A 12,007-nucleotide genomic window follows, 5' to 3' on the forward strand; every position below is an offset into this window, starting at 1 on the left:
TTTTTTATGTTGAGTTGTATGAGTTCTTAGTACATTTTGGACATTACCCTCTTATCAGATATATTGTTTGCAAATATCTTCTCCCATTAATTGGCAACCTTTTCGTTTCCCTTTAGTTTCCCTCACTGTGCAAACTTTTTAGTTTGATGTAGTCCCATTTGTTTATTTTTGCTTTTGTTTCCCGTGCCTGAGGAGACATATCCAAAAAAATATTACTAAGACCTATGTCAAAGAGCTTACTGTCTATGTTTTCTCTAGAAGTTTTATTTATTTATTTACTTACTTACTTATTTATTTATGGCTGCATCGGGTCTTTGTTGCTGCCCACAGGCTTTCTCTAGTTGCGGCGAGCCGGGGCTACTCTTTGTTGTGATTCGTGGGCTTCTCACTGCAGTGGCTTCTCGTTGCGGAGCACGGGCTCTAGGCGCGCAGGCTTCAGTAGTTGTGGCTCGTGGGCTCTAGAGCGCAGGCTCAGTAGGTGTGGCGGACGGGCTTAGTTGCTCAGCGGCATGTGGGAACTTCCCGGACCAGGGCTCGAACCCATGTCCCCTGCATTGGCAGACGATTTTTTTTTTTTTTTTTTTTTTGCAGTACGCGGGCCTCTCACTGTTGTGGCCTCTCCCGTTGCGGAGCACAGGCTCCAGACGCGCAGGCTCAGCGGCCATGGCTCACGGGCCTAGCCGTTCCGCGGCATGTGGGATCTTCCCGAACCGGGGCACGAACCCGTGTCCCCTGCATCGGCAGGCAGACTCTCAACCACTGCGCCACGAGGGAAGCCCTGGCAGGCGATTCTTAACCACTGCACCACCAGGGAAGCCCACTCTAGAAGTTTTATGGTTTCAGGTCCTACATTTAAGTCTTTAATCCATTTCGAATTTATTTTTGTGTATGGTGTGAGAAAGTATTCCAGTCTGATTCTTTTGCATATAGCTGTCCAGTTTTCCCAACACCATTTATTGAAGAGGCTGTCTTTTCCCCGCTGTATATTCTTGCCTCCTTTGTCATAGGTTCATTGTCCATATAAGTGTGCATTCATTTCTGGGCTCTCTATTCTTTTCTATTGATCTAGGTGTCTGTTTTTGTGCCAGTGCCCTGGGTTTTCTTTCTCCCTCATGTATCCCAAACATGGAACTGAAGATGTAGGCAAGTGGGAGATACCACTGGACAAAGACCAAAAAACTCCAATAAAAGTCTGCTTTCTCCAGTCAAAAGACCAAGAAAGAGTCAGCCAAAAAGACAGAAAACTTTTGGACAATAACCATTCTAGGGGAATTTCCTGGCAGTCCCTCCAAACGACAGTAACACTTCAAATCAGCCTTATTATGGGGTGACAGATTTGGGGCTCTTAGAGATAGTGGTAGCTAGAAGAGTGATACTTCATCCCTGCAGTGGTTTGTTTGGGGGCGGGGTGAGGTGGGCAGAATGCAAGGAGTCATCAGCTGGAATGACCCTTGACCCTGCCTTCAGCGCCTACACAGTGCCTGGCACACAGTAGGTGCTCAATAAATATTTTTCAGCCATTTGTGGGTAGTGGGGGTTAAGGACTCCGCACTTCCACTGCAGGGGGCGTGGGTTCAATCCCTGGTCGGGGAACTAAGGTCCTGCAAGCCATGCAGCACAGCCAAAAAAAATTTTTAAATAAAATTTTAAAATAACCATTCTATATTAGGACAAACACCAGAGAAGAAACTGTGACCTCACCCATACCCACACCACAAAGGCCAATGGGGAGCCTAGGTATGAAATATGAAGACTTTTTTCAATTAAAAAAATTTAATTACAGTATATTATAACACAGTAGTACAACAGGACTCACTCACATATTCATTTGACAAGTATTTACTGAGTGCCTGCCCTCTGCTAGGCACTATTCTACTGCTAAAAATAAAGTGGTGAAGCATACAGACAAGGTCCCTACAGTCATCAAGTTTACATTCTAGTGGACACCACTTTTGAACAGAAATGACTAGAAAAGCATCTTGAAACGTATAAAACCAGATGTCAATAATGGTATCTTTAAATGGATGGGATTATAATTTTTCTAATATCCTTTTCCATTTGGACTTTCTTGTATAAGTAGGCATTCCTTTTAAACTTTAATAAATAATAGCCAAACTTGGGAATTCTCTGATGGTCCAGTGGTTAGGACTCTGCACTTCCAATGCAGGGGGCACGGGTTCGATCCCTGGTTGGGGAACTAAGATCGTGTATGGCGCAGCACCCTCCCACAAATAACAATGATAATAATAGCCAAACTCAGCCAATCAAAAAATATATATAGATATGCATTTATTTATTTACTTATATAAATAAATAAAATACAAAAGGTTTTCCTCTCTTCTTGAGTTTTCTAATTATGTTTGACAGTTGAAGCAAAAATCACAACACTGTCTGATGTGGTTCTAAATATATAGAGAGGAAGTGTTTAAGACATATCAGCATGATAAATCGGAGAGGGTAAAGGGACATAAAGGGAGGTAAGTTTTCTATACTTCTCTTGAACAGGTAAAATGATGACACCAAATAGATTGTGGTAAGTAATATACATATAATGTAATATCCAGAAAAATCACAAAAAAAATGCTGTATAAAGTGGTACACTCAAAAACATTATAGAGGGACTTCCCTGTTGGTCCAGTGGTTAAGACTCCATGCTCCCAGTGCAGGGGGTCCGGGTTCAATCCCTGGTTGGGGAACTAGATCCTGCATGCAGCAACCAAGACATAAATAAATATTTAAAAAAGAACAAACACTATAAATAAAATGGATTTCAAAACTGTTCAAGTGGGCTTCCCTGGTGGTGCAGTGGTTGAGAGTCCGCCTGCCGATGCAGGGGACACGAGTTCGTGCCCCGGTCCGGGAAGATCCCGCATGCCATGGAGCAGCTAGGCCCGTGAGCCATGGCCGCTGAGCCTGCACATCTGGAGCCTGTGCTCCGCAACGGGAGAGGCCACAACAGTGAGAGGCCCGCGTACCGAAAAAAAAAAAAAAAAAAACTGTTCAAGTAACCCACAGGAAAGCAGAAAAAAGAAAACAGAAAAAAAAACAAACAAATGAAGAGAGCAAACAGAAAACAAAAAATGAAATATCAGACTAAGCTTTAACATATCAATAATTACATTAAAATGTAAATAGTCTAAATACAGGCATCCCTCAGAGATATTGCAGTTTTGGTTCCAGACCACCACAATAAAGCAAATACAGCAGTAAAGTGACTCACCCATATTTTTTGGTTTCCCTATGCATATAAAAGTTCTGTTTACACTATACAGTATTCATTAATTGTGCAATAGCATTATATCTAAAAAACAATGTACGTAACTTAATTTAAAAATACTGCATTGCTAAAAAAGGCAATGAGCCTTTTTTATGAGACTCATGAGCCTCATGAGTCATAATCTTTTTGCAATAGTAACTTCAAGGATCACTGATCACAGATCACCATAACATAATAATAATGAAAAAATTTGAAATATTTCAAGAATTACCAAAATGTGACACAGAGACACCAAGTGAGTGAATGCTGTTGAAAAAAGGCACCAATAGACTTGCTCAGTACAGGGTTGCCACAAACTTTCAACGTAAAAAAACACAATATCTGAGAAGTGCAATAAAACAAGGTATGACTCTGTATCAATTAAAAGAAATTATCAGAGTGCTTAAAAGCATGACCCAAATATATGTTGTGTACAAGAAACTCACTTCAAATATAATAACATAGGCAAGGTAAATGGAAAAGGATATAGCATGAAAACAATCAAAGGAAAGTAAAAGTGGCTATATTTGTATGACATAAACTAGACCTCAGAGCAAAGTAAATTACCAGAGACTGAGAGGGACATTATGTAATGAAAAAAGGGTCAATCTACCAAGAAGACATAGTAATCCTAAATGTGTATGCATTATCAAACAACAAAACTGCAAATTATGAAGCAAAAGCTGACATAACTAAAAGGACAAATAGACAAAACCACAATTACAGTTGGAGACTTTAACGCTTCTCCTGCAACAATTGATGGAACAACTAGATGAAATATAGCAAAGTTATAGAACTCAGTGACACCATCAACAAACAGGATCTAATCAACATTTATAGAATACTCCACTCAACAACAGCAGAACACACATTTGTTTAAAAAGCCCAGATAGGGCTTCCCTGGTGGTGCAGTGGTTAAGACTTCGCCTCCCAATGCAGGGAACGCAGGTTCAATCCCTGATCTGGGAGCTAAGATCCCACATGCCTTGGGGCCAAAAAAACAAAACAAAAACAGAAGCAATATTGTAACAAATTCAATAAAGACTTTAAAAATAGTCCACATCAAAAAATCTTAAAAAAAAATTTTTAAATTAAAAATTAAAAACCTAGATAGACCATATCCTGGGCCAAAATGAAATCTCCACGGATTTTTTTGTTTTTTGGCTGTGCTGCTTGGATTGCAGGATCTTAATTCCCCCACCAGGGATTGAACCCAGGTTCTGGCAGTGAAAGCGTTGAGTCTTAACCATTAGATGGCCAGGGAATTCCCTCAACAAATTTAAATTAATTGGAATCATATAGTATGCTCTCTGACCACAATGGAATCAAACTAGAAATCAATAACAGAATGACAACAGGAAAATCTCCAAACACTTGGAAACTAAACAGCACACTTCTTGTTCCATAACTCAAAAGGCAGCCATAGGTCAAGGGAAATTTTTTTTAAATGCATTGAAATAAGTGAATATGAAAGTACAACATATCAAAATTGTAGAACACAGATAAAGCAGTGCTAAGAGAGAAATTTATAGCACTAAATGCATATATTAGAAAAGAGGGAAAGTTTCAAATCAATAATCTACACGCCCACATCAAGAATTTAGAAAAAGAGGAGAAAATAAACCCAAAACAAGTAGAAATAAGAAAATAATAAAGAAAAGCAAAAATCAAGGAAATTGAAAATTGAGATCAATGAAACAAAGGGCTGGTTCTTTGAAGAAAAAAAAAAACTGGTAAAAATGACAAACCTCTAGGTGACAAAGACTGACCTTTAGCTGACAGAGAGAGAGAGGGAGAAATACAACTTGCCAACAGAAATGAAACAGGAGCTATCATACAGACCCTACAGATATCAAAAGGATAATAAGAAATATTATGAACACACATAAATTCAACCACTTAGATGAAATGGTCCAATTTCTCAAAAAACACAGTTACAACAATTCACTCAGTATGAAATAGATAATTTAAATAGACCTGTAAGTATTAAGTATTTGTAATTTTAAAACTCCCAGAAAGTAATCTACAGACCCAGTTTTCACTGGAGAATTCTACCACATTAGTCAAGGTTCTCAAGAAAAACAGAACTAATAGACTATATACAGGTACGCATAATAGAAGATTTATCATATGAATTGGCTCATGCAGTTATAGGGGCCAAGAAGTCCCACAATCTGCCATTTGCAAACTGGAGAACCAAGAAAGCCAATGGTATAATTCAGTACAGACTGCCCACTGGGGAGAGGTGGGGGCCAGGCTGAGTGTGCTGGGATGGGAGAAAGGGGAGGATGCCACCACTGCAGTAGGGGAAAGGCAGGCCTTGGGGACCTGATGGCTACTTCTGGGGGGCTGAACACTGGGTGGGAGATGGGGAACAGGCTAAACTCCTAGCTGGGGGCACTCTTCTTTCAGTTCCTCTTTTTCTAGCCCCTTGCTTCTTGGAGTTACACACACACAATTCACCCCAAACACACCTAGTCACCTCCACCAGCCAAATCCTCTCTACCAGCTCCTGCCCAACCTCCTCCTACGGGAAGCTCTCCTGGACCAAGACAGCAACAGAACTCCCCTTCCTATGGTCATTCAGCCCTAACTGGAGGGACTTTGGAGCATCAGTCCCACCTTGGCTTATGGTGCTGTTTCTAGACAGGAGGCTCAGGAATGGAGGAGGGGGAGACAAGCATTGTGCTTGGAGCCCCCAAGCCTCACCCTCCTCTCACCAACTCCCACATACTCTCCATTAAAAAACAGCTTCATCCCACCCTCATTCGCACTCTCTGGGAACACACATACCACACGAATACACACTGCAGCCCCGGCACCCAGCACCATTGTGGTTTCTAACAGCTTTATTGATACAATTTACATACCATACAACTCACAATTTAAACTGTATTATACAATGGTTTTTTACAGCTTTTTGGATACAATTTACATGCCATACAACTCACAATTTAAACTGTACTATTCAATGGTTTTTTAGGATCGTCACAGAGCTATGCAACCATCAACACAATCAATTGTATCAATAGAACATTTTCATCACCCCAAAAAGAAACCCTGTCCCCATTTAAGCAGTTAGTCCCCATTTCCTCCCAACACCACCACCCCAGCACCACCACCGATCTACTTTCTATCTTTATAGATTTTCCTACTCTGGATCTTTTTTTTTTTTTTTTGGCTGTGTTGGGTCTTTATTGCTGTGCACGGGCTTTCTCTAGTTGCGGTGAGTGGGGGCTACTCTTCATTGCTGCGCAGAGGCCTCTCATTACAGTGGCTTCTCTTGTTGCAGAGCACGGGTTCTAGGTGCTCGAGTTTCAGTAGTTGTGGCATGCGGGCTGTAGAGTGCAGGCTCAGTAGTTGTGGCACAGGGGCTCTAGAGCTCAGGCTCAGTAGTTGTGGTGCTTGGGCTTAGTTGCTCTGTGGCATGTGGGATCTTCCCGGACCAGGACTCAAACCCATGTCCCCTGCATTGGCAGGTGGGGTTCTTAACCACTGCGCCACCAGGGAAGTCCTGGATCATTTTTATAAATGAAATCATATAATACGGAATCCTTTGCAACTGGTATCTCTCACTTATAATGTCTTCAAGGTTCATCCACGTTGTAACACATATCAGAACTTTATTCCTTTCTATGGCTGAATGATATTACATGTATAGATACACTCCTTTTTCTTTATTCATTCATCAACTGACATTTAGGACATTTCCACTTTCGGGCTATTAGGAATAATGCTGCTATGAACATTCGTGCACAAGTTTTTCGTGTGAACGTACATTTTCATTTCTCTTGGGTAAATACCTAATAATGGAATTGCTGGGTCATATGGTAATTCTACCTTGTGAGGAACTGTCAGAATGTTTTCAAAAGCAGTTGCAGCATTTTACAATGCCACCAGCATTGTCGGAGGGTTCCAATTTTTCCACATCCTCTGCAACACTTGTTATCATCTTTTTGATTCTAGCCATCCTCATAGGTATGAAATTTTATCTCTGTAGTTTTTTTTTTAAGATTTTTTTGATGTGGACCATTTTTAAAGCCTTTATTGAATTTGTTACAATATTTCTTCTGTTTTATGTTTTGTTTTTTTGGCCACGAGGCATGTGGGTTCACAGTTCCCCAACCAGGGATCAAACTCACACCCCCTGCATTGGAAGGAAAAGTCTTAACCACTGGACCGCCGGGGAAGTCCCTCTTTGTAGTTTTGATTTTGCATTTCCCTAATGACTAATGTTGTCAGACAACTTTTCATGTGCACCTTGGCCATGTGTATGTCTTCCTTGTCTACTCAAATGTCTACTCAGATCCTTTGACCATTTTTTTAATTGGGTTATTTGTCTTTTTATTATTGAGTTGTAAGGACCATGGACGATATTGAGCAAAACGCTGATTGAAGCTATTTGCCCAGTGTCCCTGAAGTTTGGCCCCTGGGCAAGAAGCTTTCTGTCTTGCTGGCTTCATCTCCTCACAGCCCTGCCCGGCACATCCACCTCATTCAGGCTCAGGAACAAGGTGCCTCTTCCTGCCCACCACCCCCCTAACCCAAACCCAAGCAGCTCAGAGCAAACCCCTCTTCACAGATGAAGAGACCGAGTCCAGGTGGGAAAGGACTTGCTCAAGGCCACAGGACTGATAAGAGTGGAACTGGACTCCACCTTAGGTCTGTCCAACTAAACCCTCCACCTTCTCCACAGTGTTTCTCTGCCCATTGGTTTGTCTGACCCTGGCTGTTTTCTGGTTTGCAGCACACATACGTTTCCTCCGTTCTCATCAATGCCCTGTGAGGTAGGTCATGTAGGCATCAGTCTCCTCATTTGGCAGAGGAGGAAATTGAGGTTAAGAGAGGGGACCTGACTTTCCTCAGCCTCGCAGGTAGCAAGAGACAGAGCTCAGGGCAAAACCAGCAGGAAGCCCACTCTCAGGACAAAAGCATGTGATTTCAGGCACCCACCCGATACTCAGCCACACTGCCCAAGTGTTCTGCCTCTCCTCCGACCCAAAGCCACGCCACTAACCAGGAAACTGCAGCAGCCAGCAGTCACTGGATGGACCTGGGCTTCAAGATCTTGCTCCATGGCAGCCCCCACCCAGCACCAGCGGGGCCCTCTCGCTGGGCACTCCCAGCCCTGCCCAACCCAGCCCCAACAGGCCCAGCCCAAGACCTTTGCCCCTGCGAGAAGAAGGACCCTGGTTTCCATGGGCCTCTGGCCCTGTTTACCTCACCCCAGGGCTTGGACCCTTACAGAGGAAGACATAGGCTGCATGCCTGTATTTGAGAGATGTGGGGCAAACCAGAAAAACCCCTAGGCCCGGTTTGATGAGGTTTATCATCTCGCCTGGAAGTGCCCTAGGTTCCAACTAGATTCCAAAGGCACGTGACCCATTATCAGTGTCCCATTATCAGTCATTTATGCCAGGAGGAGGGCCCCCAGGCAGACAAGGTTGCAGGAATGCAAGAAAGTGATGTTTTTGCATGAACTTTCTAAATCAACTTTCTCTTGAGGACCCAGCACTGTTCTGGGCACTGGAGATACGGCAGTTAATAAAACCAGCAGAAACCCTTGCCTGTTTGGGGACCTTCTGGATGTCCCAGTGGAGCTGACATACTAGAGCAGAGAGAGAGAGAATAAAAAATAAGTAGGAAAAATATAGAGTATAATGCACAGTGTTAAATGCTAAAAAAGAATGTAAAGTATAAAAAGGGGACAGGACATAGTGGGGTGAATAGCTGCAATTTTATTTATTTATTTGGCCGCACCACGTGGCTTGCAGGATCTTAGTTCCCCCACCAGGGATTGAACCTGGGCCACTGCGGTGAAAGCAGGGAGTCCTAACCCCTGGACCGATGGGGAATTCCCAGCTGTGACTTTATTTTTTGATTTTTAAAAAATAAATTTATTTTATTTATTTACTTTTGGCTGCGTTGGGTCTTTGTTGCTGCGCGCGGGCTTCTTCATTGCAGTGGCTTCTCTTGTTGCAGAGCACGGGCTCTAGGCACGCAGGCTTCAGTAGTTGTGGCACATGGGCTCAGTAGTTGTGGTTCACGGGCTCTAGAGTGCAGGCTCAGTAGCTGTGGCGCACGGGCTTAGTTGCTCCGTGGCATGTGGGATCCTCCCAGACCAGGGATGGAACCCGTGTCCCCTGCATTGGCAGGCAGATTCTTAACCACTTCGCCACCAGGGGAGTCCCAGCTGTGATTTTAAATAGTGTGGTTAGGGAAGGCCTGGCTGGGAACAAAAACATGGAAGGTGAAAGGAGTGAGCCATGTGGTCTCTGCAATGTCCCAGGCAGAGGACACGGCAAGAATGGGGGCCCTGAGGTGAGGGGAAGTGAGGAAGGTGGGGGACAGACCTTCCAAGGCCAACTCTGTAGGGCTCTAAGCAGAGCGAGGGATAGCCCAGGTGTGGGAGCAAGGCCATTGCAGGTAATGTCTCTGACTTCCCACTTTTGCCTGGATCAAACCTCTTTCACCACCGTTTCATTAAGGTGGATCCCGGTTCTGACTCCCCGCCCCCAACCCCGGCTCAGCGGGAGAGAGGACCAGGGCTCTGTGAAGGGAGGGGACTCAATGGAGGTGGCTCTGGGAGGGGAGAGCAGCTCAGCTAAAGGGATCAGGGTCACTGCGAGTGTTAAGAGCTGAGAGCTGGAGAGGGGCTAGAGAATCTGAGTTCAGCACTGGCTCAGAGGTGTCTTCTGGGCGCCTTTGCAGGTGGTCCCTGGCTTCCGAATCCAGACGTCCAGGGCTGGCAACCCCATGGCCCTGGATCAGGCCGGGATCCTGCGCTGGGAGCGCTGCCTCAGAGGCCGGAGGGACTGAGGAGCAGGTGCGCAGCTCCCGGGGCAGCGGCCCACTCTGGGAAAACAGCCGCGGCCACGCCCACAGTGAGCCCTCTCTGTCCCCGCGGATCCCTGGCAGCTGGCAGCGCCCCCTTCCTCACGCCTCCCGTGCCAACGGCGCTGAAAATGCGGGGGAGGCGGAGTGTCCAGCACTTTGTGCTTTTCACCACACACCCCGTAGAATTCGTTTCCGAGCAGTGGGGAACCAGGAGCGAGGGGCGGGGGCGCAGGTCTCGGCCCCTCCCTCTCTTGGCACCCCCCATCCCCGCGCCGTGAGCCACTCCTGGCCAAGTCCTTCCTCCCAGGGCGCTTAGTGAAGGTGGGAAGAGGGGCCACGTCACTGTCCCCAGGCCCGGGAGAGGGCGGCTCCGCCCCTCCCTCCCCCGCCGGAGCGCTGGGCCCGGATCGAAGACTAACCTGCCCCAGCCCAGGGCCAGCCCAGTCGCTGCCGCCCGCCTACAAAGCCACAGGCAGGTGCAGGCGCAGCCGCTGCGCGAGCGGGCAGAGCGGACCCTTTAGGGCGCGCGCCATCCGTGTGTCTTTCCGTCGGTCCATCAATTCGGGCGTCAGTCCGTCGGCGCACCGCCGCTCCCGCCCAGGCCCCAGCGGCCCCGGCCCCTCGTCGTCCCGCACCCGGAGCCGCCCTCCAGTGACGGCCTTGGACCGGCAGCCATGTCCATGGGCCTGGAGATCGCGGGCACCTCGCTGGCCGTCATGGGCTGGCTGGGCACCATCGTGTGCTGCGCGCTGCCCATGTGGCGCGTGTCGGCCTTCATCGGCAGCAGCATCATCACGGCGCAGATCACCTGGGAGGGCCTGTGGATGAACTGCGTGGTGCAGAGCACGGGCCAGATGCAGTGCAAGGTGTACGACTCGCTGCTGGCGCTGCCGCAGGACCTGCAGGCGGCCCGCGCCCTCATCGTCATCGCCATCCTGCTGGCCGCCTTCGGGCTCCTTGTGGCGCTCGTGGGTGCCCAGTGCACCAACTGTGTACAGGACGACACGGCCAAGGCCAAGATCACCATCGTGGCGGGCGTGCTCTTCCTGCTGGCCGCCTTGCTCACCCTCGTGCCGGTGTCCTGGTCGGCCAACACCATCATCCGTGACTTCTACAACCCCTTGGTGCCAGATGCACAGAAGCGCGAGATGGGCTCCGCCCTGTACGTGGGCTGGGCGGCCGCGGCGCTGCAGCTGCTGGGGGGCGCACTACTCTGCTGCTCGTGCCCGCCGCGCGAGAAGAAATACACGCCCGCCAAGATCCTCTACTCGGCGCCGCGCTCCACCGGCCCGGGCACCGGAACCGGCACAGCCTACGACCGCAAGGACTACGTCTGAGTGAGCAGCCGCGGGAAGCCTCTACCACTCCCACGAGCTGGCGCGCCCACCAGTCCTGCGTGCGGCCTTGCATCGGAAACCAGCCCACCCAGATGCCAGGCAACTCTCTCGCTGGACTGGGAGGGGACCTCCCGGCGCCCCCTTCCCCAGCTGCCACCCCTCCTCGGGCCGGGGAGCGGGATTGCGGAGCCCAGGGGCCAGCCAGCATGGACCAGGAAACCTTGCCCCTCTGGAGCGCGGAGCTGGGGTGACTGCCGCTACTTGTTCGTCCCGTCGGGCTGCGGCCTGACAGCCCTCGTTGAGCAGGGACCCGCAGTCTTGAAAAGGGCCACTTGTTATTTTTCAATAAAAACCTTTCGTTTTGCAGTTGCCTGTGCCTCCTTGTCCTGAGCGCGGACAGGCCTCCACCTCCCTGCAGAGCTCTCCCCGCAAGGGCTGGCCTTGGCTGGATTCTGCTCTCCCACCGCCCGGGATGAAGCTTAGAGAGGGACAGAGTTTCGGTAGCCGAGAAAGTGGGGTTGTAAACTGAGCTGGGTGCTCACTAGCTAGTTGGTCCTTTGGCCTGTTCACTGGGGAT

General features: G+C 47.7%; 1 protein-coding gene across 1 annotated transcript; it reads left to right on the forward strand.

Moving 5' to 3' along the window:
• Nucleotides 1-10,767: 10,767 nt before the first annotated feature.
• CLDN3 (claudin 3) lies at nucleotides 10,768-11,430 on the forward strand (the record flags this gene model as incomplete). The annotated part of the gene is made up of 1 exon (XM_079719393.1): nucleotides 10,768-11,430. The coding sequence occupies one exon, from the start codon at nucleotides 10,768-10,770 to the stop codon at nucleotides 11,428-11,430; it is 663 nt and encodes a 220-aa protein (XP_079575519.1).
• Nucleotides 11,431-12,007: the final 577 nt, after the last annotated feature.

Source organism: Hyperoodon ampullatus (genome assembly GCF_949752795.1).
Source record: "Hyperoodon ampullatus genome assembly, chromosome: 14".
Taxonomy (NCBI): Eukaryota; Metazoa; Chordata; class Mammalia; order Artiodactyla; family Ziphiidae; genus Hyperoodon; species Hyperoodon ampullatus.